Here is a 26,349-nt window from a genome sequence, read left to right as displayed (position 1 = left end):
GCAATTTCCACTTATCTAGGCAGTATATTCCCTTTCTTCTCAGCTAAGGGTTGTGACCATAGACCACTGCCCTTCACAAGAAGTTTAGGCTTCCACATTGCATGACGCATACTGAGGGCTCCCTAACAGAACTTGAAACAGCAACAACACAAAAGAGTTTATGCAGTTAGTGTGCTTTCAGAGCAAGCAAGAATGAGATACATAAAATTGTCATCCTGCCATTACAAGCGACAGAAGCTATAAATGCAGCAGAACCAGAAGTGTGAAAGAGGAGCAGTGAGCTTTCACAGCTGAAGAAATAAAGTGTTGAGTTTGTTGCTGTCAACAGGTTCATGATCTCAGTCTCTTGGACTTCACCACAGTCCAGACACCCTGCTGGGCTGTGGTGGTCTCTGGGTTCTGGTGGTCACTGAGTTGTGGTGGTCACTCTTGCTGCTGTGAGTCCAGGTTGCAGATGCTGCCATGCTGTTGCCACAGCTGAGATTTCTGAGTTGGGGAGGACAAAGGCAATGGATGTGTATTACGCTTGGCACTAATGATTGTCACATTAAGGCTGATAGGATTTTCTGATTTGGTGTAAACACATCCTTGAAAGAGAGATTTCCCCGAGTTCTCTTTGGTGTTGAGCCCTGCAGTGGCGGGGAAGGGCAGTTTTTTCCCTTTGCTTTGTGCTGCTGGCAGTGGTGGGTGCCAGGGGCTGCAGTTGGGTCACAGGGGTCCCTCCTGCCCAGCACCAGTGCTCCACTGCAGGCTGAGATGTGTAGCCTGTGTATTTTCATGGTAATGTGACTTTCCAGTTGGGCTGAATTCCTCATGGATTTTTATAGTTAGAAAAGAGAGAAACTAAAGGCAAAGGCGTTTTTAGCCATTTGGTTGGCAAACCGGTGTTTTTTAAAGTGTGTGTGCTTTAAATTTATTTATTTTGTTACAGCTTGAAATAAAAAGTGCTTGTCATTAGTGAACAACTGCTCATTGGTCAGGTCTGAGTGTCCAGCACATCCTGTGTGTTTACTGAGTAGCCAGCAGTATTGATAATGGCAGACTTCACTAGTGTGAAACTCAGATCAGTTTGTGTTTTCTAGTTCAGTTTGTGTTTTCTGCCATATTTGCAAAACAACCATTTTGGACAATTGTGTGAGTAATTCATTGTTTTACCCAATGTCATTATGATTTGCAAGATCTCTTAATTAGATTTGGGACCAAAGGAGGCAATGTACAGACCCATGAGAAGCATGTTCTTCCAAAAACTGCCTAAGTTGGTGTTGTTTGAAAGTGGAAAGTCTTACAGGTTCCAAGTGTGCAGGAGCGTGAGGGTTGAGGCTGTGGTTTCATGGCTGTTGCTCAACCTTGTCTGCATTGTGGGGCAGATGACAGTTTGACAGTACTTCTGTGGGGTCTCCAAAGCCATGGATGGATGAGGGAGAGGAGAGCAGGAGGTGCTGGAGCTGTGGGTGAGAGCAGGGACACTGCAGACAGAGCTGCTCTGTCTCTGTCCCTGTGCTGAGGAAGCTGAAGAGCCGGTGCAGAGCTGCGTGTGCTCCTGCTGGCTGTCGATATTCCCGTTCTGAGCCGCCTGGATGAGCAGGCCGAGGAAGTGGTGACTCAACTCCTGCCTGCATGGAGGGTACACGAGCTATGAGTGTACCCTGATCTCTGAGCACTGGGGGATTTAGCAGTTTGTCAGTATATTCCGGTTTAATCGCTTTTTTACCTTCAGAAAGCAAAAGAATTTCTGTATCTTGGAGACTTTAAATTCGTTGGGAAATATCTGGAGTGCTTTGTTGTGCATTCTGTTCATTCATATGTGCAAGAGAATTCTGAATGCTGACAGAAGATCTTGTGCAAGGAAAGACATAAAGTATCAGTGTTAGTCCTTTGAAATGAGCTACTGGACTTTGACAATTGTAAGACTATTTTTCTTGCAGTATACCTACTGCCATACTCATAACCGGTTTTTAACGCTGTCACTTAAAAATATGAGTGTTTCGTATGCTTACTGTTTGGGGTTTGGTGGTGGCAGCAGTGCATTAATTTATGCATTTTAACAGCTATGTTGCATCTATGTAGAAATGTTTTGCAGATATTTAAGCTCTAAAATACTGTCTCGGGAGGCGGTGGCATATGGGTGATGTCCCAGTTTTCAGTTTAACTTGCAAACCCCTTCAAAATACAAAGTTACTGTCACGAGCTTGCCAGATCCTCACAGGTTTCCACCTGCCACGTGTTGGGCTGATAGAGGAGGTGGATGACTGAGAATTTCCTGGGAATCAGAACATGGGATGGTGTCCTCACATCCATGTGTGTCACCTGGTGAAGTCCTGGAAGGGGCTGGAGTTCCTTCAGCAGAGAACAGCAAGAACCTCTGCAGAACTATTACTCTCAAACTTCAGCTGATACAGAACTTGGAGTATTGGAGGCTTTATTATGTAGTGGCAGTTGCGTTTCATTTCTGCGATCCCCATGAGTCATTTACCAATCATTGTGTTTTTCACATATTCTCTGGTTTATTTTTGGCCGTTTCTCGATGAGATAACCCATTTTTGGCAGGTCACAACTCGCAGAGGGGAAAGTCTCATTCTTCCTTGTTCCTAGCCACTTGTATGTTCTGCTGGATACTGGTTCCTCACTTCTTTACCACTCCTTCCACCAGTGGAAAAAAAATAAATTAAAAAATCGTTTGGATCATTTTTTTCTCAATTTGACAGTAATCACCTTGCTGATCATTCAGCTTGTGGAGAAGAGATGAGACTGTGAATCCAGCAAAATGTTCTAAGCATTCAGCTCTTCAAAAATTTGGGGTTGAGATGTGAAGTTAGACCATCAGGAGAGGCGTATGAGTCCTGGGCAGGTGGGCTTAGCTGCTTTCCAAAAGTGCTAATCTGTGTTCCTTGTCAGGATGGAGTCCAGATAGCTAATTTTTGCCTCACCTAATCTTAGCCATCCTAAATCCTGCCCTGGGTAACTGCTTGTGCAAAGCATTGTGTGGGTGACTCGTTTGCTGAGGTGATGTTAGAGAGAGATTTTAGTTGTCCAGAGTGTTTAGCTGCAGTAATTCAGAGGCTGTGCATTCTTTTCCCACTTTTCTTTATATTCCAGTGTATTTTCCAGCTTGCTTGACAAATGGGAACAGCAGTCTCCTCACTGCCCAGGGTGGAATTGTTCTCTTGGATGGGTCTGTATTGATCCTTTGAGGTATTTGTCCTCTGTGAAGATGAGAGTAGTGACCACCACCAAAGAAGCAAAGAAAATATCAAACATGCACAAGCTCGTGGGAATCCAATGAAGACACAAGCAGTCTGAATTTTTGAGCAGCTTTGCTTTTGATTGCTGTATTTTAGAAGCATAATTTTTAGTGTCATTTCCATATTTAAAATAATAGGGTGCCATCCTGAATATTGGCTGCTGTATCTGCAAGGTTGGCACCTTCACCTGCATGGAAAGGGTGCTCACTGTCCAGGCACATGGAGCACCTCACAAGAGAGGGAGTGTGGGATGCAAACTGCTGGAACTGAAGAGATTTAAATTAAATTGAAGGAATTTAAGAGATGCCTCACAACAGTAGCATTACATGACTCTAGAATTTTGGGTGATAGTTCAGCTTTTGGAAGGGAGAGTGGTCTGGCAGACACTAAACCTTTTCTGAATTTTTTTTTTTTCCCTTTTGCTGTCTCTACCAGTAACTTCAGATCCTCTGGCAGCTCTTCATCTAACTCTGGTTCCTCATCTTTGGCCTCATCAAGCCAGTTGTAATATTTTTGAACTACTTACAACGTGCCCATATTTAATCTGTTTCATTTTTTAAAACTCAGATTCTTGCACTTTTTACTCTCAGGGCTCTACTTCTGATTTTTTTTCTTTTTTAATAACCTCATCCAAGTGTACATCTGTTAGTTTTACTTCTTTAAACCACGGATTTGAAGGATCAAAGCAGCCTGTGAGGTAAATTCAGATACAGTAAGAACAGAAGAAAGGCTTTGCTGTGGCAGGGCAGCACCAAGCAGCTCTGCAGTTTTGGAGCTGGAAGCCATTCCAGGAAAGCCGGTTTTTGTTCCGGCAGCCCAGAGCATCCTGCCTGGCCAGGGTGGGAATGTGCTGGCTCCTGGATGCTCCTGTGAGGGTGGCAGGAGAGATGCATGTGCTGGTTTTCCACCTTGAGGAACTGAGAGAAGCTTGTGGAGAACAATCCTTCAGGATCGTAGCTGCTGTAGTATCTGCTAAATAAAGATTCTGTAAACCACAGGAAAAGGTGGATTTATGGAACTTGAGTGGACAGCTGTGAGGTGTTCCAGGGCAATTACTAATTAATGTTGCCCAATAAGTGTTCTCCAAATGCAGAACTGATTTTACCACCGTGTTCTTAGAACTTACCCCACTGAAGGTGTCTGGCACTGAAGGTTGCAGCCCTAATGATTTTAGTTTGGCAGAGGAAAAAAAAAAAAAAAGGGCCAACACCAAGGGTTTTCTGCTGGGAAGTATTAGATAAAATTACTAAGGGATTGTTTTGCCTGCCCCACCTGTAATAAAATAGTAGTTAAACTGGCTGTGTTCTTGAGGAACTTCATGTTCCAACTTCTCTCTCCTCAGAGCTTATCATGCAGTGGTAAATCAGAATAATGCAAGTCTTAATTATTTTTATTCTTCATTATAGGGAGAGTTTCCAATTTGCACATAGACTCAATAACTTGTTCAGTGCAAGAGGAGCCTGCAGAGCATGAAGTAAATGTGTTTGTTGAGTTATGAGCAACCAGCCTGGAGCTGGTGTTTTCAAACTTTTAGAGGGTGTGAAGAGATAGAGCCTTGGCCAGAGGTGTTTTACCAGTCACTGTGCTTGAATTGAGAACCGAGGAAGGACCAATCTCCCTATTTGGGAAGTATTTCTTTTTCATTTGATATCTGTGAGGACTGACAGCTTGGAGAGTATGATAGGAAAGTATTTTTGTTTGGCTTGTACTTAGATTTAACATAGCAAGAAAACAGATAGGAAAATGTTACTACTTCTCTTTATCACTGGCAGATGTTCTGTGGGTTTGTAGTGGTGGTGGAAAGGTGTCAGAAATTCCTTCTTTTGCTCTCCAAAGAGCCAAGAGTTGATGTAATCACCTCTCACAATTCAGTTCCTCTTGCCTGGAATGCACTTTGCAGGTATTCCTGCCATAGTCCCCAAATGCCTGCTCTTCATTGCAGCTCTTGCTTATATCATGTGTGTTCCTACTTTGGGTCCCAGGGGAAGGTGCAGGAAGGTATTTCCTCATCAAGAGCACCTGATGGTTGCCACAGGATGCAAATTAAAAATTGTATACAAAGTGGATACAGTTCTCTGTCAGGGGCCATTGCTTTATGATCATGTACAAGTGCTACAGTTGCATTGCCCGCCTCATGTTGAAATTATTTATAGAATAAGATCGTGCTTGTTTTGGTGGGCTTTTTCTTTGTTGTTTTGTGGAACAGAAAAATATCAGCTGGGGAGAATCTGAAATGTGAAGCAGCAGAGGCTTTCTGCTGGTGCAGTCCTTGGACATGGGAAGATAAGGAGTCTTTCTGGGACAGCTCACTCAGAAATGCAGTGGTGTCTGTGTGAGATGGGTTGGGTTTTATTCTTCCACTCTCTTTTTCTCCCCTCTGCTAACTACAGTGACCATTTTATGGACAACTTCCTTGGGCTGGATGCACTTCGTTGGCAGCTGCTGTTGGAAATACAGGAGTGCCAACAGGCACCTCATTACTGGAAATAGAATGAGGAGCATACATAAACAGAACTTGTTTGGGTATAGAAAATTGGCTCATCTTTTGGCAGGGTTTTTCTGTGGTTGTTGTTCAGTTTGTTGCTTTGATTTGAAGTATGTTATATAATTGATAAAAAGAGTACAACCTGCTCTGCTTTTGTGAGTATTTGAGTTAGAATATTCAGGATAAACTGCTGAGATCCACGTTGTGCTCCCTTAATTATACCAGGCTGTAGGGGTCACTTGGTCATGAAACCTGTCCTTCCAGTAATGTGACGGTCACAACTGTGCTTCCCTACTAGGCAGAGATCTGGCTTTTCCTCTGACCAGAAAATGACTTTTTGAGGATGATAATTACTTCTTTTTCATGAAGGAATAAAACCCATCAGATTAATTCATGTGAAACATGTAGAAAATCTGTAACTTCCTTCAGCTGTAAGAATTCTATAATAACATCCAAAAAAACCCCTGAATTAAGGGGGGAAAAAAGGGAAGGTTTGGTCATGCACTTATATTTTTCAGCCTTTGATAGCTTAAATGGTGGGCAGGCAGAGTTGCACTGACTCATGGGCTTAGGTGACCTACATTTACCTAGCTCTGATCTTTCTCCAGGCACTATGGAGATGTGTTAATGTTCTACATTTGAGCTGCAGGCCAATGATAAAGGACTGGTGGCTTCACAGAGAGTTTGCTTGTGATTTGTTGCATTTTCAGCTGTTAAAAGTTTTAATATGCAACTGCTCCACCCTAAAGTGTGGCTTCATTTGCATACGTTTGTGTTTATAAAAGTCGCTGCTTTTTTTTTCGTGAAGGGGGTATATTGACATATGCTTTGCCTAAAATAATATTTAGGCCGTGGTGCAACTGTAAATATATGGCCAGTGGTTTTCATAGCTCCTGGTTATGGGATGATGCTTGCAAAATCAAAATCTGAAACAAAGCCCAAATAGGAAACCTGTTTCTCGGTTTCACAGTTTTGTCTGTGCTTTTTAAAGGATTTTATTAGTAAGTTTCTTGAGATTTGTTAGTTTGTAAAGCCTTGTCTCCAGTTAAGTAGTCATCTGTGTACTAAGACTTGATGAATTTCAGCTCAGAGGAAAGGACAGTCTGTGGGAAGGCTGCTTTTTCCTACATTTTCCATTAAAAAGCTGATAAACCTTGAGGAATTGGGAGAGAAGTAAAGGGTGAGGAAGCAGTGCCTTGTTTGCTGGGGGCACGACTAATGGGAGAGTGTTTTCTCTGCTAATAAAACCCGAGTGCAGTCATATGCGTGTGCCCTTTTTTCCTTGCCAGAAAACACACTTCTGTCTGAATGCTTCCTTTTCCTGCTCTGCTCCAGCCTATCCCAGTGCTGTAAGTTCACTTTGTGGGAGTAACTCGGTGGGTAAGATTATATATATAATACATATAAGTACAGCTTAGGGTATACATCAGCTATTTCATCATTTCACTTCAAATGTGAACTCGTTTGACTTGTTCCATCTTCTGCTTAGACGTTTAGTGGTGGCAAGGAATAACCCAGCTGTAAAAGCTGTATTTTTAACTCCTTTATGGAAAAGCAGATGAAGTTGGAGTATTTGCAGCTTAAACTAATTTGACTGAAGATCTGAAGCTGTTGGGTGGTAGATGAAAGCCGCGTTAATGCTTTCTGAAAGCCAAAGTTGGCACTTCATTTTCCTGGCTTTCTTGTAGCGCAGGTGATCCCAGGATGATGATGCAGCAGCAGTGCTATTTCTACCTATTTTTCTAGGACAGGCAGCTGTGGAACACGTACTCATCCTCCTTTTATTCCTCCAGGACAGTGTTTGTGCTGCTAGACAGGAACACTAGTGGAGGTTTCATTACAGGCAGTGGGGTAACATTAGCATTTGGTTTTTAAAGTGGCTGGGGGGACCGCAGCAAAAACCAGTCAGCGTGGGGAGAGCTTGCAGGTCAGGTATTTTAACCCTTTGGGGCCTTTTTTCCTCCTCCTTGGAATTAGTTCTGTTGCTGCTGCTTTTAGCTGCATAGTTGAGATGCTGCTTGGTGGTCAGAGTTATTACAAATACATGAGTGCTTTTACTTTGATTCCTGAGTGGTAGAAAACAAATCTTCATTGATAGATTTGTTTGGTTAATTAATTTTATGTAATTTGTGCTAAAATCCAGCTGCATATAGAAGGTGTAAAGGGGATGTAATTGATGAAATGATTTGTTCCAAGTGTTAGAGAATCTCCTGGAGTGCAGCTGGATGTTACACTGCTGTAATCACATTGGAGAGATTAAGTTAGAAACTGATTCCAGTTTTGTTGTGACTGGAAGCACCAGCAACTGACAATCAGCAGGATTTGGGATTTGCTCTAAGGAAGGTGTTTAACATGAGTATTCTTCTAAAGAGAATTAATGTTGAGAGGCAGGGATTCAATGCTTGATTCCTTGCAGCGTGTCAGACTGAACATGGAAATTGGTGACAGAGGCTCAGGAGTGAGCTGGATACACCGTTCCAGCTTTAATAGTATCACCCATTCAATATTCCTAACTTCTGTTATAGAAAAAATGTAATTCAAAAATGCTACACTTTCACGAATATTCTCATCTGCAGAGTATTTGTGTAATATTCTAGTCTTAAAATTTTAACTTTGAGACGAAGGTCAAGATGCAGCTCTTTTTTTATACTCTCTTCAGTTGCACAGGAAGCAGTTCAGAACTACAGTTTTAATGGGTTCTTTAACTGGCTATTTTTAAGAATTTAGTTGTATGGGGTTTTTTGTAGTCCCAAGAGTATGACAGTATTTTGCATTAAATGCCCCAACTTAATTGCAAAGTCTTGATAGGCAGATAAATTAAATCCAAAGTACTGTAACATCCTCGTCACCAACAGCTTCATGAGAAGAGAGGCCGTTTTAGAATTGCATAAATTATGTTTAATTTTGTAGTTTTTTTTCTTTAATTAATGTGCTGGTTGTTGCTAGTGTCAGTATTTGAAGGGAAAGATTTTAGTTATGTCCTGTCTAAAACTACCTCGTTTTTAAGGTTTAGTCAAGCATTGTTAGTTTTATTTTCATCCTTGGTCTCACACATGTGACATCTGCAAGAAGACATTCACATTTGGAAACTCCCAGAAGTTCAGAACTTGTGTATGTTGAAACCAGTGTTTAAAAACCAGGGTGGAAAGCAGCCCTTGTGAATAATTGTCTCTTTAAAGTGCCTCACTCAATATGGAAGATTCTGGATGGAAAATATATAAATACTTGATTGTGCAGTGTGTGCAAAGCTTTTTATTATGTTGGTATATGTTTGGTCACATTAGTTAAATCATGGTCATTTTAGAATGTTTGTTAACATTCTAAATGTTAACATTTGTAACATTACTGTACATCTCTGGTAAATGGCCAGATTGGGTTACTGCTGAGAACTGCAGAATGGAGTAGATCCATCAGTATGTTTTGGGTTTGGTGGTGTTTTTCCATCCCAAAGGAGAAGTTTGGCAGATGAGGAAGTGGAAAGGTAGCAGGGGTAGAGCTGTCCTGTGTACCCCCTCTTCCCAGGAATTCCACAAAGCCTCTCTCTTCCCACACACCCCTGCCTCCCCCCCAGAGGAGGTTATTATTTCCCATCTGGTTTTTAGTACAGTTACAAGTGGAAGGTCATCGGGATCTGTTTGTTTGTGACAGGTGAAGCTCCCCAGGTGTCCTAAGGGACCCTTGAGCAGCCTCAGTGCAGGGTCAGTGCTGGCTCTGCAGAGCTAAATCATCCAGGGAGGAGAGCAGCGTGAAATACGTGCTCCCAAAAACGCCAGAGGATTCCTTCCCAGGAGCCAGGACAGACAGCCAGCTCTTAGAGAGGGTTTGAGAAGGAGAGGGAGGGCAGATGAGACTGAATTAAGCTTCTTAGGGATTAGATATCTTTTGAAGTAAGTCTAGGGGTATAGTTACATTTGGAAATTTTCAGAACTTTTCTCCCAGAGTTCTCTTTAGATTTTCTTCTGCAGTCAGTCTTGGTGTGAGACTGGATCTCCTGGGAGTGAACACTGACACCACTGACTGCTGTTTGACGTGCTGTTCAAGCAGCTGTGTTTTTGTCTGAGGCTATAAATCAAAATCAATCATTCAGTCAGCAATTGAATGTTAAACAGTGTTGGAGAAATCTTGATTTTATTTTTTTAATTTATTTAAAAATGAATTTAGTGTAAAGCTATTAGTTAAACCTCAACTTTTCGCTGGTAATACTTTGTAATATTTTGGGTTTGTATGCTGCCAGATCCCCTGAGTTTCTGTGTTATTGGTGGGAATAGTCCTGGCTGTTGCTGCTTGGGCCAGGTGAGCTCTGTGCTCACGTGCAGAGCCCGACCTTCACTCTGGGCTGTGCAGTTGTTGGTGCAGGTGAAAAGCTGTTGCTGCCTTGGCACAGCAGTGATGGAGCAGGGCAAGCAGCTTATCTCCAGCACAGCACAATCTCACCTGCTCCAGGGCTGACCCTGAGCTGTCTGTGTCAGACTCCCATTTTTCCTTGGAGCTTGTGAGGTCCGTCTGTTATCCCTGATTGGGACCTTGAAGTGTTGTGACGTACAGGATCAGAGATTGAGACAGCCTGGGGCAGGTTAGCTGGGCATTAAAGACATCAGTTTGGTGGAGTTGTAATGGGTGTGTGTTTCTTACACGCTTGAAAATACTAAAATTGGAGTTGAAATCATCTGAAACGAGTTTGGCCAAGCTTTAGCATGTGCTGATGTATGTCTGTCATGTGTTAAAATGTTATTTATAGGGTGGGGGAGAAATTAATGCTGATTGTGAGTAGCTTGATAAGTTGTGTAAGTAATTTAATTAAATGTTTGATGTTTCAAGCATTAGATTTTATTTGTCAGTTTGGAAAAGACGGCAACTTTGAGAACTTTGAGGTTAGGTGGAGTAATTTTGAAGGTGCAAACAAGCAAGGATCCCAAAAGCTCATCCTGATAATGAGGTTATTCTTGTAAGGGTGTGCTACTTCTTTAAGATCTTAGTCTGCTCTTGCTTAAAATTTCTTACTACTTGGGCATTTAAGATACAGGAAAACCTTCTAAATTTAAATTAATGGTGCAAGGTAAATACTACTGCTATGCTGACACTGTTTTAGAGCTAAGCAAGTATTTCCTTACACAGGTAACTTGTAGAGTGCCAGGTACACTGATTCCTTGGGATGGATGGATGGACAGCAGGCAAGAAGTTACAGTGTCTTTCAAATTGCTTAAAATATATTGTTTTTTCCTCCCTCTGAATCCTTTTTTTGGTAGAGATTGTTATACTTGCCAAGGGATGTGATATCTCAGTTCTTTTTCACTCGAGTGCGTAGTTGTGTCTCGAAAAGGGGAGAAAATTCTGTCCAGCTTGCAGAAGTTATTTGTGGAGAGATGAGGCTGAGGAGGTTGGTTAAATTGGGCAGGTTTAATGTCATCAGTCCTATGGCCTCAAGTTTCTTTTGAAACATTATTTCTCTCAGTTATCATGCAGGGATCTTTTAACTGGTGATTTAATGCCAGTGTAAAGCATTGGTAAGTGAAATCAGATGAAATTCTGTTTATTTCAAGCCCAAATGGGATGGTTTTTTGAGCTTTAGTCTGACTAGGATGAGATTTGGTAAATATTTAAGGTCCTGTTTTAAATTATGCAGGAACAGTTGCATAGATGCAAATTTCTCTGTGTGAATACACCATTAAAGCAGCTCATTAATATAATATTAATGATCATTTTGTTTAATTTTTGTCTTGTGTTTCCTCATTAAAATAGAAGCTCAGAAAGAAGTACCAGGCCTGTGATATTTCACTTAAAAGCATTGGTTAATGAAATGACTGTTTTATAATATCAAATGGAGAAATTAGTGTTGGATTTATATAACTTTTAATAGACTACACTTGAGATAATTCTGTTGCACGACAGCATCAAAAACACCTCCTAAAACATAATTTTAGTGATGAGTCAGCAAGTGATTTTCTTAGGTTTGTTTTTGGAATATGACAAATTCTAGTTCATATGTTGCTGAATAAAAATGCCTTGGTTATGTTGAGAATATAAACCAAACCTGAGTCCTGTGCCAAGAACTGTGAAGCCACTCGGGTACAATTTAGTGATCTATTGGGTTTGGGTGTTGGATTCTCCCTTGGTGGGCAGCATTTGGCTGAAGGAAGAGTTTTTGAAGCATTAAATGTTTAACTGTTCTTCACCCTTTGAATCACAGATGTTCTAGTTTGTTTTGACTGTTAGAGTTGTTTGTAGTCTAAACCAGATTACATGACTAGTTTTTTAAAAACCCTGAAGGCCATAAAAAATGGGCACACTCTGCCACACGTAACAGTGATGTGTGTATAAATCTGTTTTTGTGTAAGAAAACGATGGTCTGTAATTGCTGTGGAATTTGGCTTTCAGTTAAGCTTTGAAATTTATGAATGTAGATGGCTGTGAGTCATGTAAACAGCAAGTTCCACTGGAATAAACCACCTAAAGTCTGGGAAAAAAAAAATCCAGTGATTGGGATATTGTGTGTGCAGTGTGTGGCAGCAGCCTGTGTTGCAGAAGAGATGATTTCCCAGATGTTAGGAATTCTTTTCTCTGGCTCAACTCCCACTCTGGTTTGTTGTGTCTTGATACAGCCAAGCTAAGGATTTACCACAAGCACGACTCGACACTGCAGAAAAAACTTTTCTGGTGGGAGGGTGGAGGAGAGCAAAGAATTGTCCAGAATGACCCTGGGAGAACACGGAGATAAACGGGAGTGGGGGCTGTGGTGTACTGGGCCAGCCTGACCTGCTTTTATCCACATGCCAAAAGTGGTGTTTTTCAGTCCTCTTTGTCTGTTTTGTCAGTTTATTCAGCTCCTTGTTTTAACTTCTTTCTGTCCTAATATCTCTGTCCTGAATGTTTGGGTGCTATTCAATTACAGCAGGAGGTGGAAGTTTATAGAAACTTCCAGATGCTGTGAAATGCCAGCAGCTCAGGCCATTTTATTGGGAATCTTCTGTTTGCTGTAAATTAAATTTCTCATTTTAGTGTAATTTTCTTTGCAGTCTTGTTAGGTACTTTTTTTCATGGAGTATCTAGATACAAAATATCTGAAAAGCTGCAGGAAGATAATGCTGGAGGGAGATGTTTTATCTTAGGTTTGTTATGGAGCATTTAAGGCACAGGAGTAACAGAAATAATGATTTTTGTGTGTTTTCTTACACCTGAGCAGTTTCAGGTACACTTAGTCTTGTGTAGCTCTTCAGTTCTTGCTGTTGGGTTTTTTTTTCCTTTTTTGAGGGGTGGGTTTAGAGGGCAAACCAGCCTTTGCCTGGGGCTTGTATGAACGGATGCAACTCCTCACCCCACACCATGGTTTTAAACTGTCACAGGATGAGGAGCAGTTTGTGATCACGTCCAGTGGGAATTTGAAGGAAAATGCTTTGGTTACAGTTTCAGAGCTTAAAGTTCTTTGCTAAAGATGTAGGAAGGAACCAAGAGGGGAGTTGGGATGCAAGGTAGAGTTTCTGACTCCCAGCACATGGGTCTTTTTGAATTCTAGTGTCCTGATGGATTTTATTATGAATTTATTAATTGTATTGAATATAAATAGTTCTTTAACAAAGATCCTTCTCTTTTATTTTTAGTATATTTTTGGGGAGTTCAGCCCTGATGAATTTAATCAGTTCTTTGTGACTCCACGGTGCTCTGTTGAGGTAAGATCTACTTTAAACTTGTTCCAGAAATAACGTTTGAAAGCTCCATCTCTTCGTGTGAATTTGAAATACAGCAATACAGATATTTATTATTCACTTGGCTTGCTAATTTGCAAACTGATAATTTTATGCAGTAGTCTTCTTTCCACATATGTGGATATTAGGTAAATTTTTAGACATAAACTAATGATTCCACCTTCTGCTTTCATCTTTCACAGCTGAACTGGCTGACGGTAGTGGTGGGATGTTGACAATGAATTTTTCAGCCCTGTACCTCATCTTTGGTTGCTTTTTTTAAGGGGTGGATACTGAGAGCTTTCCCAGCAGAGTTCTTGGTTGTAAGGTGGGCTTCTAAGTCTTGGGAGCCTTTTGAGGCACAGGGGTTGTGAGTATTTTTGGCCAGGTGGAGCAGTGCTGACCCTCAGAGCTGTGCGCACAGGGAAGGCTGTGCGTGGGGTCTGAGAAGTGCATCAGTAGTGAATTAATTAGTGACAGAGAGAACCACAGAGTGGGAACAGTTGTCTTTGTGTGTTGGAGTTCATTACATGCTCACATAGTATTGCAGGCTCTTATTCTCTGTAGTTCTTGGTAGAGAATGATGAAACCATTTTCCCTCATAGGGAAGAGTTTTATCCCATTGTCCTCATCTCCAGACTTGAAAAATAATTTTCCTCTGGGTCAGTTTCCATCTATTTCCTCCAGACATTTCCATTCAAACATTTCAGTCATGCTTCCATCCTGCCCTCTCAACATAAAGGAAACGAACACTCGAGCTGTAGATGGGGAAATCCTTTTGTCACAGTTTACCAACCATTGTTAATGTGACTTAGTTTCCTGTAGCTTAATTTTCCAAGGATAATTAGTGTCATAAACTGCTGAACAATGAAAGGGCATGAAGGGAATGGGGTGGGGTGGGGAGTGAGGGAAGTTCAGAAAGGAAAAAGAGCATTTCAGCTTTTTTGGGGGGAGAGCTGTGTGTCTGGTGTGTGGGAAGCAGAAGAGATCTTTAGGTGATACCCGTTAGCTCTGATGACCCTGCTGTTCTCCCACCATAAATGCAATCACAGCAGTGGGACATTTTTATTCCATGTAGTGTCACCTGAGGTGCCCCCATCAGTTCCACCTCTTACTTTGGGGATGATGAGCATGTTATATCTTGACTTCTGTAAAGCTGTTCTCAAAGTATGAACCTGCAGCACAAGAACCAGTGTGACTTCATTTTCTCAGTGTGCTGGTTAGCTGTCAAAATAAAGAAAGAGCTGTTGAACGATGCTCCTTAAGTTTGTCCTTGATCTGGTTCAGTTCAATGTTTTAATTACCTGGATGATGAAATAAAAATGATGCTTATTAGTTTTACACTAATTGGTGTAAAAAATTGGTCTGAAAGAGGGAGGGTGAAATTCAGGAAGGACGAGGCAGAGATGATAATGCTGCAGTGATGTTTGACACACATCGTGTTGGGGACAGTCCCCACGTGTGCTGCTGTCCCTGTGAGGTCCCTTAACCACAGACCCAAGGGGGAACTCTGGCAAGAAAATAGTTAAAGCTAAAGGGAAATATAGGTTGGATATTAGGGAAAAGGTTTTTATGGAAAGAGTGATAAAATACTGGAATTGTCTGCCCAGGGAGGTGGTGGAGCCGCCATCCCTGGATGTGTTTAAATACAGACTGGATGTGGCCATGGTTTAGTTGAGGTGTTAGGGCTGGGTTGGACTCAATGATCTTGGAAGTCTCTTCCAGCCTGGTGATTCTGTGTTATTCTGTTGTCTAAAACATCCCTTTTACATGTGACATTTTTGGCACTTGTTCTGTCTCATGCCTGTTGGCTGGGATGGTTCACATGACCCAGCTCTGTGGAACAAGTCAGCTTTGCAAAAGGGCTGTTGATCAGTCAGATATGTTGGGGACCAAGAGGCTGACTACTCTTTAAAATCTTCCTATTCTCTGAGGGTCTTTGCTTTGGATGAAAACAAGAATTGCAAGGTTTATCATAAACTGATTGTTTTAGACATTTAGAGTAATTTTTTTATCTCTAACTAAAATTACATTGAACGTGTGTTCAAAATTAATATGGAGCTTGACCCACTGATTCTCACTTTGGACTTGAAAAGATGATATATTAAGATGTATTGAGGTTCATAAATGGATTTGCAGCACGTGGTTTTTTTATAAACTTTTGCAGAGGAATTTCAGGAATATTTTTCTTGCTGTTTCTGATGCACTAAAGTGTGCAGTGCATGAAAAGGCAATATGTGAGTATCTGTAGCTTTAGGGAATCAAAAACATCAATCAAGAAATCTTTTCTTTGTTACCCCATTGGAGTTACTGCTTGGAATAGCATTGTAAAGCTGCACTGTCCCCTCAGTGTTGTGTCTCCCGCTGCAGAACCAATTCCACGTTCTCCAGGAGCTGCTGGAACGCAGTGTGGCCGTGGCTGCTCCTGCAGGCACAGGAGAAGCTTTCAGCTGCTCAGGAGGTTTAGGGGCAGGTGAGGGGGGGGTTACAAATTGCCCACCTGTGGTTACACCATAGCCAGGGTTCTGTCAGCCCTGAGTGCGCAGAGCGATGCCAGTGTTTATGCAGATGTATTTACACACCCTGTGGGTACGTTATGGTTAGGCTGATCACGGTGTTCAAGAATCCACCTTAGCTGAAACATTCCAAGGGCCACACTGGAGCGAGTTGAGCGTCAGAAATGTTTAGGTGTGATTGTTGGCCGTGCAGAAGTTTGTTGCATCCTTTTTCAATCTGGTCTGTCATCAGCTTTAAAAGAGGGTATGTTCCTCATCATAAAATGAGTTGATGAAGAAAGATGCTGATGCTGGGAGGTGAATTGCTTGAGAAGTTGGTGAGCTGTAGTGTGTAACCAAGATAATCTTTATCTTTCAGTACTTGTGGTAATCTGCAAGGACGCCTGAAGCTGCAGTGTGGGATTTGATAAATATAGAAGCATGAGTTCAAGGCATCCTCTCAGAAAATCACATCTCAATTATGATGTTGTTCTTAAAGGATTCGGATGTTTCATATGAAGCTGATATGAAATGTTCATAGATTTGCTTTGCCTTTAAATAAGTTTCATTTCTTTTTTGTACAGCTCCCCCCATACAATGAAACAGTTTCATGTGGTATTAAATCCACAGGTAAGTTTCATGATGGTAAGAAATCAAGATTTTTTTTTTTTTAAACTTCAAGGTTCTGACACTTTCCTGAGATTTACTGTAACCTCTCTTTAAATATAATTGTTTGAACTTGTTCAGTACCAACACAGGCACATATTAGGCAGGTTGGTTTTCTAAACTTTACTGAATGATATCTGTGTGAGGTTTTGAAAATCCTGCATTGAACCTCAGCTAATTACAGTGGGCATCTTATTCCTCCTTCACTGTGCTACCACACACTTAGAGTCCTGTGGAAACACTGTAGGATGTAGCTGTGAAAATGAGGGGAGCTGAACAGCCACAGCATGAGTATTTTCTAACAAGACTGCTCTGCAAGCAGTGCTCTGTTCTGTGCTCCCTCTGACTCTTGTTTCTGCCTGGCTTGGCTATTTTTCTGGAGAATCCTGGTTTTTTGGGGTTTGGTTTTTTTTTTTCTTCTTTTTTTAAGTCTCTTGGTGAAAGTGTGACTTGATGTAAAAATAAATTACAGAGTTCCCTTTTTAAAGCTATAACACTCACAGGCCTCCTCTGCATCAACCCATACCTCTTACAGCCTGACCTTACTTCAGAGTTGCAAGAAGTGGACAGGTAGGTAGGAGCTGCCCTGGGATCCTCACTCTAAATCAAACTTCCACAGTATTTGAAGCAGCAGGTAAATCAGTTTTTTGTTCCCTCCCTGAACCAGAGGAGAGCAAGCAAGCTGAGACACAGATAATATATGAAAATTACTCCAGATCTCCTTAGAAAAACATGGCAGTATCTGACGGAATGTGTCTCAAAAGTGCTCAAAAGAGGACCAAACTACAGGTTGGTGTTAAAGAACACCTCATCATTGTGCCTAGAGACTTTGGCCTTCCTTTTAAAGGTAAACAAGATAGGCAGTCAGAAAGAAGGACCACAGGTTTCATTTGAGAGCAGATCAGCAGCACTTCTGACAATTCAGGAGTTTTATTTAGTACAGGACCAGTTTTAGGACCCTGAGTAGTCTTAAAATAGGAGTTAGAAAGGTTCTTTAAAAAGACCACATGGTGTGAATTGTCTGGTGGTGACAGGGGCATCCAGTCATCTCTTTCTTTGTCTTACTGGGTTTAAGTTTTGTTCTTTCAGACTGAGATTTAAATGTTCACAAGCCATACAGAAAGATGGTTTGTACAAATGTCTTTCAGATCATTCCTAGACCTTGAGAGAGCCCCTCCCAGCCCTGAGATTAGGTAATGACAGCAAATTAGGTTTTACTTGAAAAATGTCTTTAACAAGCTTGCACCGTACTGTGCATGCACATTATCACTGTGATGGCTGCATAGGAAGCTGTGCAAACTAAACTGGAATGCTTGGTTGTGCGGAATATTTATATTTCTGTATAATGACACACACTTACCATGTTACCATTCCCCATAGTCTTCATTTTTTTTTTTTTTTTCTGTACTTATCTTCAGTGTTTAACTTTATTACAGAATCAGAATATCTGTTAATATCTACTAGGAGTAATCAAATCATGGCTTAAGCTCTAATATGCAGAACTCTGTTCACACTAATTAGTACTGTGTGTTCACAGATTTTGGGGTTGTACATAGACTGTCCTTGGAACATCTGTTGGTGCTTGTTTCAATATGTGTGCCATGTTGTTCATGGCACAGAGATCTGTTTCAGTCCATTCAGAAATAGAGCTGTGAACTAGATTGAAACAAAGATGCCCTGAAGCAAAGTAGAAAATAAAAACAAATAAGAAAAAAATTACCTCTTATTTTTCTCGAATGAACTTGGCACGATCTTACAGCAAATGAGCTTCTGCCAGTCATTCCATAGACTAACTGTACAGTAGCTACTGGTATTTAGTATTCTAATCCTGCTGTGAGGTGCAAAGATTAATTGCTCGGCTGTAACTTCCTAATTTGTGTGTTAAATGCTACAACATCAGTTGTGCTCTTGGCAAGGTTTCAGCCTGTGGTGTTCACTGTGCCATGACTGTTCTGTTTTCTGCTCCTCACTAGCCCTGAGTGGGCTATTGTGATTGTTCAGTGTACAACAAACTCAAATTCACCAAAACTAGATAAAATGCTCCCCTGGATGAAGTTTTTTTTACAGGTTAATTTTGGGTCACATAAGTGCGGGGGGCTTTGCTGGGGAGAGAGGAGCAGGACAGGGGTACAGAGGTGACAGCTTTTACCTTGGGCGCCGATAGACTTGACTCACCCATGGAGGAACACCACATTCTTTGTTTTGAAGCAATTGCTATTTTTTTTAACTTGGATTTTGGAAAAGAAGTCATCCTGGTTTATTTGAACTGGTAGGGACTGGAAGTGTGCCCTGTAATTCATTTGTATCAAGGCTGGAGGAATATTGGGTGTTACCGATTGTTGCCTGTGCTTTGTGCTGTTGTAACACAGGGTAGAAAGAACCAGCTCTTGGCTCATCCTTGAGCTGAGGAGTCACTCCCCAAACAGATGAACTAATGAGGAATGGTTTTGTTGTGGATTTATATCCCTTAAAGCCCTGAAATTTGGCGTTTGCATGCAGACGAAGCAGTGGCTGCTTTGGAGCTGTGTGTGCACACTCAGCTCTGTGGCACTGCTGGCCCCTGGAACAGGAGATGCTGTCTGAGCTCTCCCAGCCCTTCAAGGGCACAGCTTCCCCCCTCCCAGGCTGCTGCTGTTTTAAAAAAGGCACTTCAGCCCTCTCTTCTGCATGGTGATGGCTCGTCAGTGATTGCAGAAGGGGTTGGTGAATGGCAGACAAGGTGTTAAAAATGCTTTCTCCCAGGGAGAGGGGAAAAAAATCAGAAATTTGGAATTCGTTCTCTTCCTAAGAAGATTTAGAGAAACCAGTTGTGTGTGGAAGTTTTACCCTTTTTTTTATTTTTAAAAACTCTCCTTTAGTCTGACTGGCAGCAAGATTGAAGTTGATGTATGATGTGTTTGCTTCTCATTTAGTCAGGTTAATAGATCAAAGCAAAAAAGCAATTAACATCTCTATAATTTGTTCATTAAATCATAATATGTTGGTATTGCATGGATTAGTCAGACCTCAACACACATTGAATGTTTGTTACTCTTCATTTGATATTAAAAAAATGCAGATTCTTGTTCCTTTCACATTTTTTTAAAGCTAAAATATTTGTTAGCAGATTTTTCTAGAAAATATTCAGAATTGCTAAAATTTTCTATTGACAGTAATACATCAAAATATTCCCTACTAGATTGTTTTCCCACAGGACTGTTTCCTTAGATGTGTGAATAACTTCTTTTCTGGGAACTGTTGGTTGCTTTTTGTTGTGTTTAAAAAAAAAAAAAATGCACCTAATTTTTAGTGAGTCCATGATGTACTTGAAAATATGTATTTGTTGACATGTCATGCATAGTGTAAGTTGCACAAAATCTAAATTTTAGTGCTGTATCCACTGAATTCCTCTGGAATGAATATCTAGTGTTGTTTGGTTTTGTAGTGAGTCTTAAAAATTGGAAGTGAGTGTTTTATCGTTGAGGAAACACAAAAGAATTAAAATGTAGTGTCTTTGAAACAGTCACATACATATCATAAAGATCTGCAGAGCTTTAAAATGTCAACTTAAGTTCAAAATTCCTGAAACTGTTTCATTAATTTTATATCTTTGCTCCATAGTTCCAGAAATAGTTGTAGCTGAAGTATTCAGTGTTACCAGTTAGCACACATACATTATAACAAGAAATAAATTCCAGGAAATTGCAGAACTAGGTGACTGAAAATATTTTGTGATACTGCTGCCTGCCATGAGAATATTGCTTAGTGTTTCTTTAGTTCTAGGACAAATAAATAAACCAGTAAAACAAAACAAAAAAAACCCACCCTGTTCATAAGTTTTCAGTACAACTCCTATATAGAAGTTGAATGCTGATTTATGTTGAGGAATGTGTTGTATTTTGTGTCATAAAATCTTGGACTTAAATGTTTCATTACTCCCGTGTAGTAATAAATTCAAATGTGATAAAATTAAAGAAGTTCTAAATGAGCCTGGAGGTTCAAAAGCTTTAATTGCATTGTTCCATGCAATTAATAAATATATTTTTCAGTTACTGAAGATTATGGTAAATGATTATGATGAATCACACCAGGAAAACCAAACCCAGGCCCTCGCAAAGCAAAACTCACATATGGGAAAGTTAAAAAGGCAAAGGCTTGGATTTTGTAGTGAGCTGAACAGACTGGCTTGAAAAAGCTGGAATTAAGTACTACACCATATTTTATAAGCAATTATCCAGTAATTACTGTAATGCAGATTATTCCTACAGGCATTGGTCTTTAATAGTTTTTCTTAAGAGGTGAATTTAATAGGGGTTATGTGCAGGAGCTGTGCAGTGATTTGGAAATTACATAACTCTGGTTAAGAAAACCTGAATCATGCTCTAAGAAAATGATCTCTTGAAAGTCGTCATGGTTGAGAATGAGAGTTGTTTTTGTTTGGGGGGCATACTTTGTTTTCTGAGTTACAGGAAGGTAGGAGGGTGTTTGTCTTGCTTTTGAGGCTTTTTGATTCGATGTGAATCCTCTAACTGAGATTTGCTTTCTCTCCAGGGGAAGAGTATCAGAGAATCGAATTTGGTGTTAATGAAGTCATTGAGACTCAGTCATCTGTCCTAAATAACACCGACTACAGTATTTCGAGTACTCTGAATCCTCAGGCTCCAGAGTTCATTCTCAGCTGTGCACCTGCTCAGAAAACCGCAGAAGATGCTCTCAGCGACTCAAACTACAACTCCATTGACTGCCAGTTCAGCGACCCCGCCCTGGCTCTGGACAGCGGCTCCAACGCCGAAAACGACGGCTTGGCCGGAGGCCTTGGGCAGAGGGAGCGGAAAAAGAAGAAAAAAAGGCCCCCCGGATACTACAGTTACTTGGAAGATGTCCCCGACGGCGTGGCTGCCCCGGAGGCGCTGGTGAACGGCCACGCCACGGCCGCGGGACTCAACAGCCTGGGCGCGGAGGACGCGGAGCTGGCAGGAGACCTCCCCTCGCTGGCCACGCCGAGGACTTGCAGCAGCCCCGGCAGCTCCGTGGATTTCCTGGCCGGAGCTGCGTGCGCCGAGGCCGGCGCCGCGGGCAGGACTGCGGGGCAGCCCGAGGTATGCCGCCTTGCTCATTCGGAACAGTTCTGCCTCCCGCCGGAGGCCGTCAGAGATAGCCCCCTAAGGACAGCTGGTGTACAGGCTTATACCGATACTACTGAAACTCTGGGCGTTACTAATGGACAAACACTTGAATCCTCTGGGGAGGACGCAGCTGCCAATGGGGTAGAATTGCACACTGTGGAAAGCACTGACTCAGACCAAGCTAAGCCTGAGGAAGCTTCACCTACTACTGAGGCAACGGTCCCGCTTGCAGGATCAGTCCCTGTTAATCAGCCTGCAAAATCGTGGGCTAGTCTTTTTCACAATTCCAAGCCCTCTGCTTCCACATCTGTGGTCTATGTTGAGACTAAGTATACCCCTCCTGCCACATCTCCTCTGGTCCCTGAAAAACAGGTTGAAGTCAAAGAGGGGCCTGTTCCAGTTTCAGAGGATCCCGTAGCCATAAAGATTGCAGGTATAGTTAATAACACACGAGCGGATGTTGCACTGGAAGGGCATAAACTCTGCTTGTAAACAGGAGTGTGCAGTATTGATAGAGAACATTCCTCTGCTAAAGAGCTGGCTGTTCAAACACTGCGGGAAGGATGTCATTTGAATAAGCCGGGTTGTATCCCCCTGAGTAAACATGCCAACCAGGCATTGCCGTGTCATTATCCCAGATACAGGGGAGCTATTGCTGCTTGTCAAACGACTTGTCAAACAGTCTGTGCAAGTGATGTGTGGTTTCAGATAGGCTGTGTGCTGTTACAAGAAGGAGAATGTGTTAGGTTTGTTCAGAAAATGGTGTGTTACATTATCCAGTATTTACAGTTCTGTAGTGTATTCCCTTACAAGAAGAGTATTACTGTATTTAAACGAAAGTAGCTGAAATTCCTGGGCACTAAACAGGAGTTGAAGTGTAATGGCTACACAGATCTTGCTTCAGAAATTTCAATTCAGGAAATATCGTATTTCCTAATATGCTTTTTGAGGGGTCTGTCCTTTCAGTTTAACCATTATAAACAATATTGCTTTATCCATAACTTATGCTAGCTGTTGCCAGTTCAAGAATAACCGAAAGGAGCTGTCCAAAGGGGACAGCAGGACAGGGAGTAAGTGATACAAATCTTTGACTCTTGGTCCTGTCATATTTGTGACATGCTAGAAACTCCAGGAGGCTGGTTGTGCAGATTCAGCCAGAAATTGTGAAGTTGTCCCAGTGTGGGTGCATTTTGTGTCACTGACTCACGAGCGTTGAAACCCAAGTAATCATTTTAAATCTGTGAAGTGGTCCTTGTGTGAGAAGGCTTTGTGCAGGGTCCTGCTGTTTATGCCACAGGCTGATTTACAGGTGCAGTGCAGTTCTGAATGTGACAGCTTCAAGCCAGATTTCCACTGTGAACAGAAGCTGACCTGGAGGTGATGTTCAGAGTGCCCAGAATTGTGTGCTGCCTCTCCTCCCCTCCCCTCCTTCCTCAGCAACGGTTTCATTACTCAGAATTCTCTGTTGAGAGAAAAGCTGTCAGAATAATTTATATTTCAGTGTATTTTCCACTTAGGTGTCACAAACACTGTATTAAAACTATATCTATATATATTTGTATATATAAATATATATAAGCAAGCAGGTGATTACAGGCTGTATGAACCCATATGGAGAATGTTGTCTTAAAATCTCAAGCTATCGTTTGGTAATGATTTTTAACTTAAAACTATTTCGTCACCGTCATAAAGCTACGATTGCTTGCCATAAATGGAAAAGGTTTTTTTTATCTTGTCCAAGTTGTTCCAGCTGTAAATTAACTTTCTAAACTTTCACTGTTTCTGTACTATTTTTTGCCACCAGGTGGGAGCAGAGCTTTTTATTTTGTCTTCAGTGTAGTAAACCACAAATGTAACTTTTACCCAGTTTTCTTCTGCACCTTCACTATTAGCTTGTTGTTTGGGCAGAGGAATAATCTGGGTATAGATAAGAGGAAGTTATCTGCTCATTGAAGCTGATTTAGGTAGGAGTTAACTGCTGCAATTGCTGTAATTCAGATGTTGCTGATATCACTGTAAAATGTTTACTTGAAGAACTGAATGCCATGTGATGAGTGCCTTGCTCTGTGGAAAAAGGTGTTTTTTCTTTATTTTCTTTATATGCACTTGAGTGTTCTCTGTCCTGGTTGGAAAACAGGTACCTGAGTGCTTTGTTCATCCACCCACACTCAAAAATGTGTTACAAGAATTTCAGTTCATGACTTCCAGACAGATCATTTGCTCTGTTCTGTACATATTTAATTTCAGCTCTCCTGCCTCGCTGATCGTTGCTGTGTGAGGGTCTGTGTGTTTGTCAGGTGTTTCCCTGTGGCTGAGTTGCGATCCTCCTGTTGGATTTGCTGGGAATTCAGCAGCTTCAGCTCCTGCCAATGGGAATGAATTTTTGACCACAAGTGCCATAGGGTGCTGGACACGAGTAAACTACACATGAAGTATCTTGAGTTAACAGGCAAAATTAACAACTCAAATTAACAAACAACCCAGTGTTGGAGTGCCGAGGTCCTTCTGCAGTTTTTATTTAGAGCAGCACACGAGAAGTTGCTTCTCCAGGGACAAATTGTTGGTTTGTACTTTATTTCAGCAGTTATTACAAGGGAGGTTCATGATTCACAGGCACCCTGCAGATAATTGAATGCTGCTTGATTCAGCCTGAAGAGATCTGTGGTTCCTTTAGCCTCAAAGACAGAGGCTACACAAGATAAGGAGATGACTAGAAAATAAATAGAACAGACATATTTCATATTAATCTTGATGAGAAACAAATACTGAAGAGGTAATTTTAGCAGGTGTCCAGGATGTATCTGTACTTGTGTGTTTAGAAAGGGACAAGTGTAGTAATTATGCACCACAGCTTAATTTACATGCTAGGAAAAACATTTTAATAATTAATATCTAAGAGGTAGTAAGGTTATAAATTATATTGGTAAAAGATAAAACTTCCAAGGCTTTACTTGCCAGATTTCACAGTTGGTCCCCTACAATTGTAACCTAATAATTAATAATGTCTTATATAATGCTGGAAATATATCAGTTCTCTGAGTAGTCTTTTAACTATTCTTGGTGATCTTAGGAAAAATTGCAGTGAGAGAATCTAAGACAATTTTCTGAATCATGTTCTCTTGCAGTGTTTTCACTGTGGATGATGGAGGTAACAGTGCCCATAAAATGTGTTTACAGCAGGCGGGATTTCAGATGAATCAAAGAACAGAAGCTTTAGGATCTGACTAAATCTGGAATGATTGTAAGTTAGAAGGAAGGGAATCCAGTAAATGCAAGTATGGAAGGCACCAGAAGAGAAACCTAATGCAAGTACAATGTGAAGAACTAATGGTAGAAGTATTAGAGAAAAGGTTCTGGAAGTTCTAGGGAACTGATGAGTGTCTTTAGTACAGCTGAAGAAGACAGGTTTTTTTCCCCAGTTTGTGTTAATACTAATTTACATGGAAAGCATGGAAAATAATTCTGCTGCTGCTGTTCAGGACTTGATGCAAAGGCATTCCATTCATAGCACAGCAGCAAAAATGGAAATAAGATTTAAAAAACATGTGGGCAAACATGGAAAATTCAGAGTTAATTTGTCTCGGATGATATTGTTGGTGTGACCATGGTTGTAAATCCAAATTTACAAAACAAATTCATAAAGGAGATGGTGATTCCCAGTTCTGCCAAGACTAGTGATGAAATTAATTCAGATTGTATGAAAGATGTTTCAGTGTTACATAGTAGAAGGTTTTTTCCTCATTGTAAAGGTAGATAAATGCTAGAGCAAGGAGTTGTCGAGCCAACCAGGGTCTGGGGGATTTTATAAACTTCAGAAATGCAGCCTTTTGTACATTCAAACTACATTCTTACAGAAGTGTTTTTGTTCAGGGTCATGCAACAGTGTTGTCCTGGGATTTTTGAATCATTGTCCAGATTTGAGGAATGATCAAAGTGACAGAGACAATAGTCTGTAAATCAGGGCCATAAGTGTTCAGTTCCTAACTGGAAATCACCCATATCTCCTCAGCATGGACACCATATCCACGGAGCTTCCCTTTCATTAATCTCTGGACTTGCTTTGTTCAGGAAATCACCTTGTTGCAAAAATAAATTGAGGGGTAATTGTAATAACAAAACCCAACAAACGAACTTTAGCAAAATGCATTCTGTTTACCAACATAAATATCTAAACAGTTCCTCATTTCACAAATCCATACCCTCCAAAGGAAATGAGTTTTCTGGCTGATGATACGAGCTTTCCAAGAGGTTTTGAAATGTTAAGACTTTCTCAAGGTTGTAGGTGTATTTTTCTTCTGATATACTTGTAAAAGTTCTTTTAGTTGCTGTGTGTTAGATGTAAGCTGGAATTGTGCTGTTGAATGTAATTGCTGTGCACAAACTCAAGTCTTTGTTAAAAGAACCAGGACTCCCAGGAATTGCACTGGAGCCTGTTCACAAAGCAGCTTTGTGACCACAAGAGGATGCTAAAGGTCTTAATACCTTTATTAAGCACAATGCAAAAATGAGGAACACAAGAGTTAATGTAAAAAGTTATTGATAGACCCAAAAAAATAGAAACTTTTCCTGTCACTTTCATCTTTATTTTCAACAATGATGAGTTATATTAACAGAAATATTGTGTGTGAACACAGTTCAAATGTTGCTGCTCTGACAACACATTCTGAAGTACTTTAG

General features: G+C 41.0%; 1 protein-coding gene across 1 annotated transcript in view; it reads left to right on the top strand.

Annotated features, from left to right (window-relative positions):
• The window catches only part of USP10 (ubiquitin specific peptidase 10), a 47,027-nt gene that overhangs the window by 6,194 nt on the left and 14,484 nt on the right, over positions 1-26,349 (top strand). Inside the window, exons 2-4 of the mRNA XM_040075344.1 lie at positions 13,323-13,391; positions 16,486-16,531; positions 21,098-22,105. Of these exons, the coding sequence (XP_039931278.1) occupies positions 13,323-13,391; positions 16,486-16,531; positions 21,098-22,105 (1,123 nt within the window). The remainder of the gene's footprint in view (positions 1-13,322; positions 13,392-16,485; positions 16,532-21,097; positions 22,106-26,349) is intronic.

Source organism: Hirundo rustica, chromosome 11 (assembly GCF_015227805.2).
Source record: "Hirundo rustica isolate bHirRus1 chromosome 11, bHirRus1.pri.v3, whole genome shotgun sequence".
Taxonomy (NCBI): Eukaryota; Metazoa; Chordata; class Aves; order Passeriformes; family Hirundinidae; genus Hirundo; species Hirundo rustica.
This window is presented reverse-complemented; position numbering and strand designations above follow the sequence as displayed.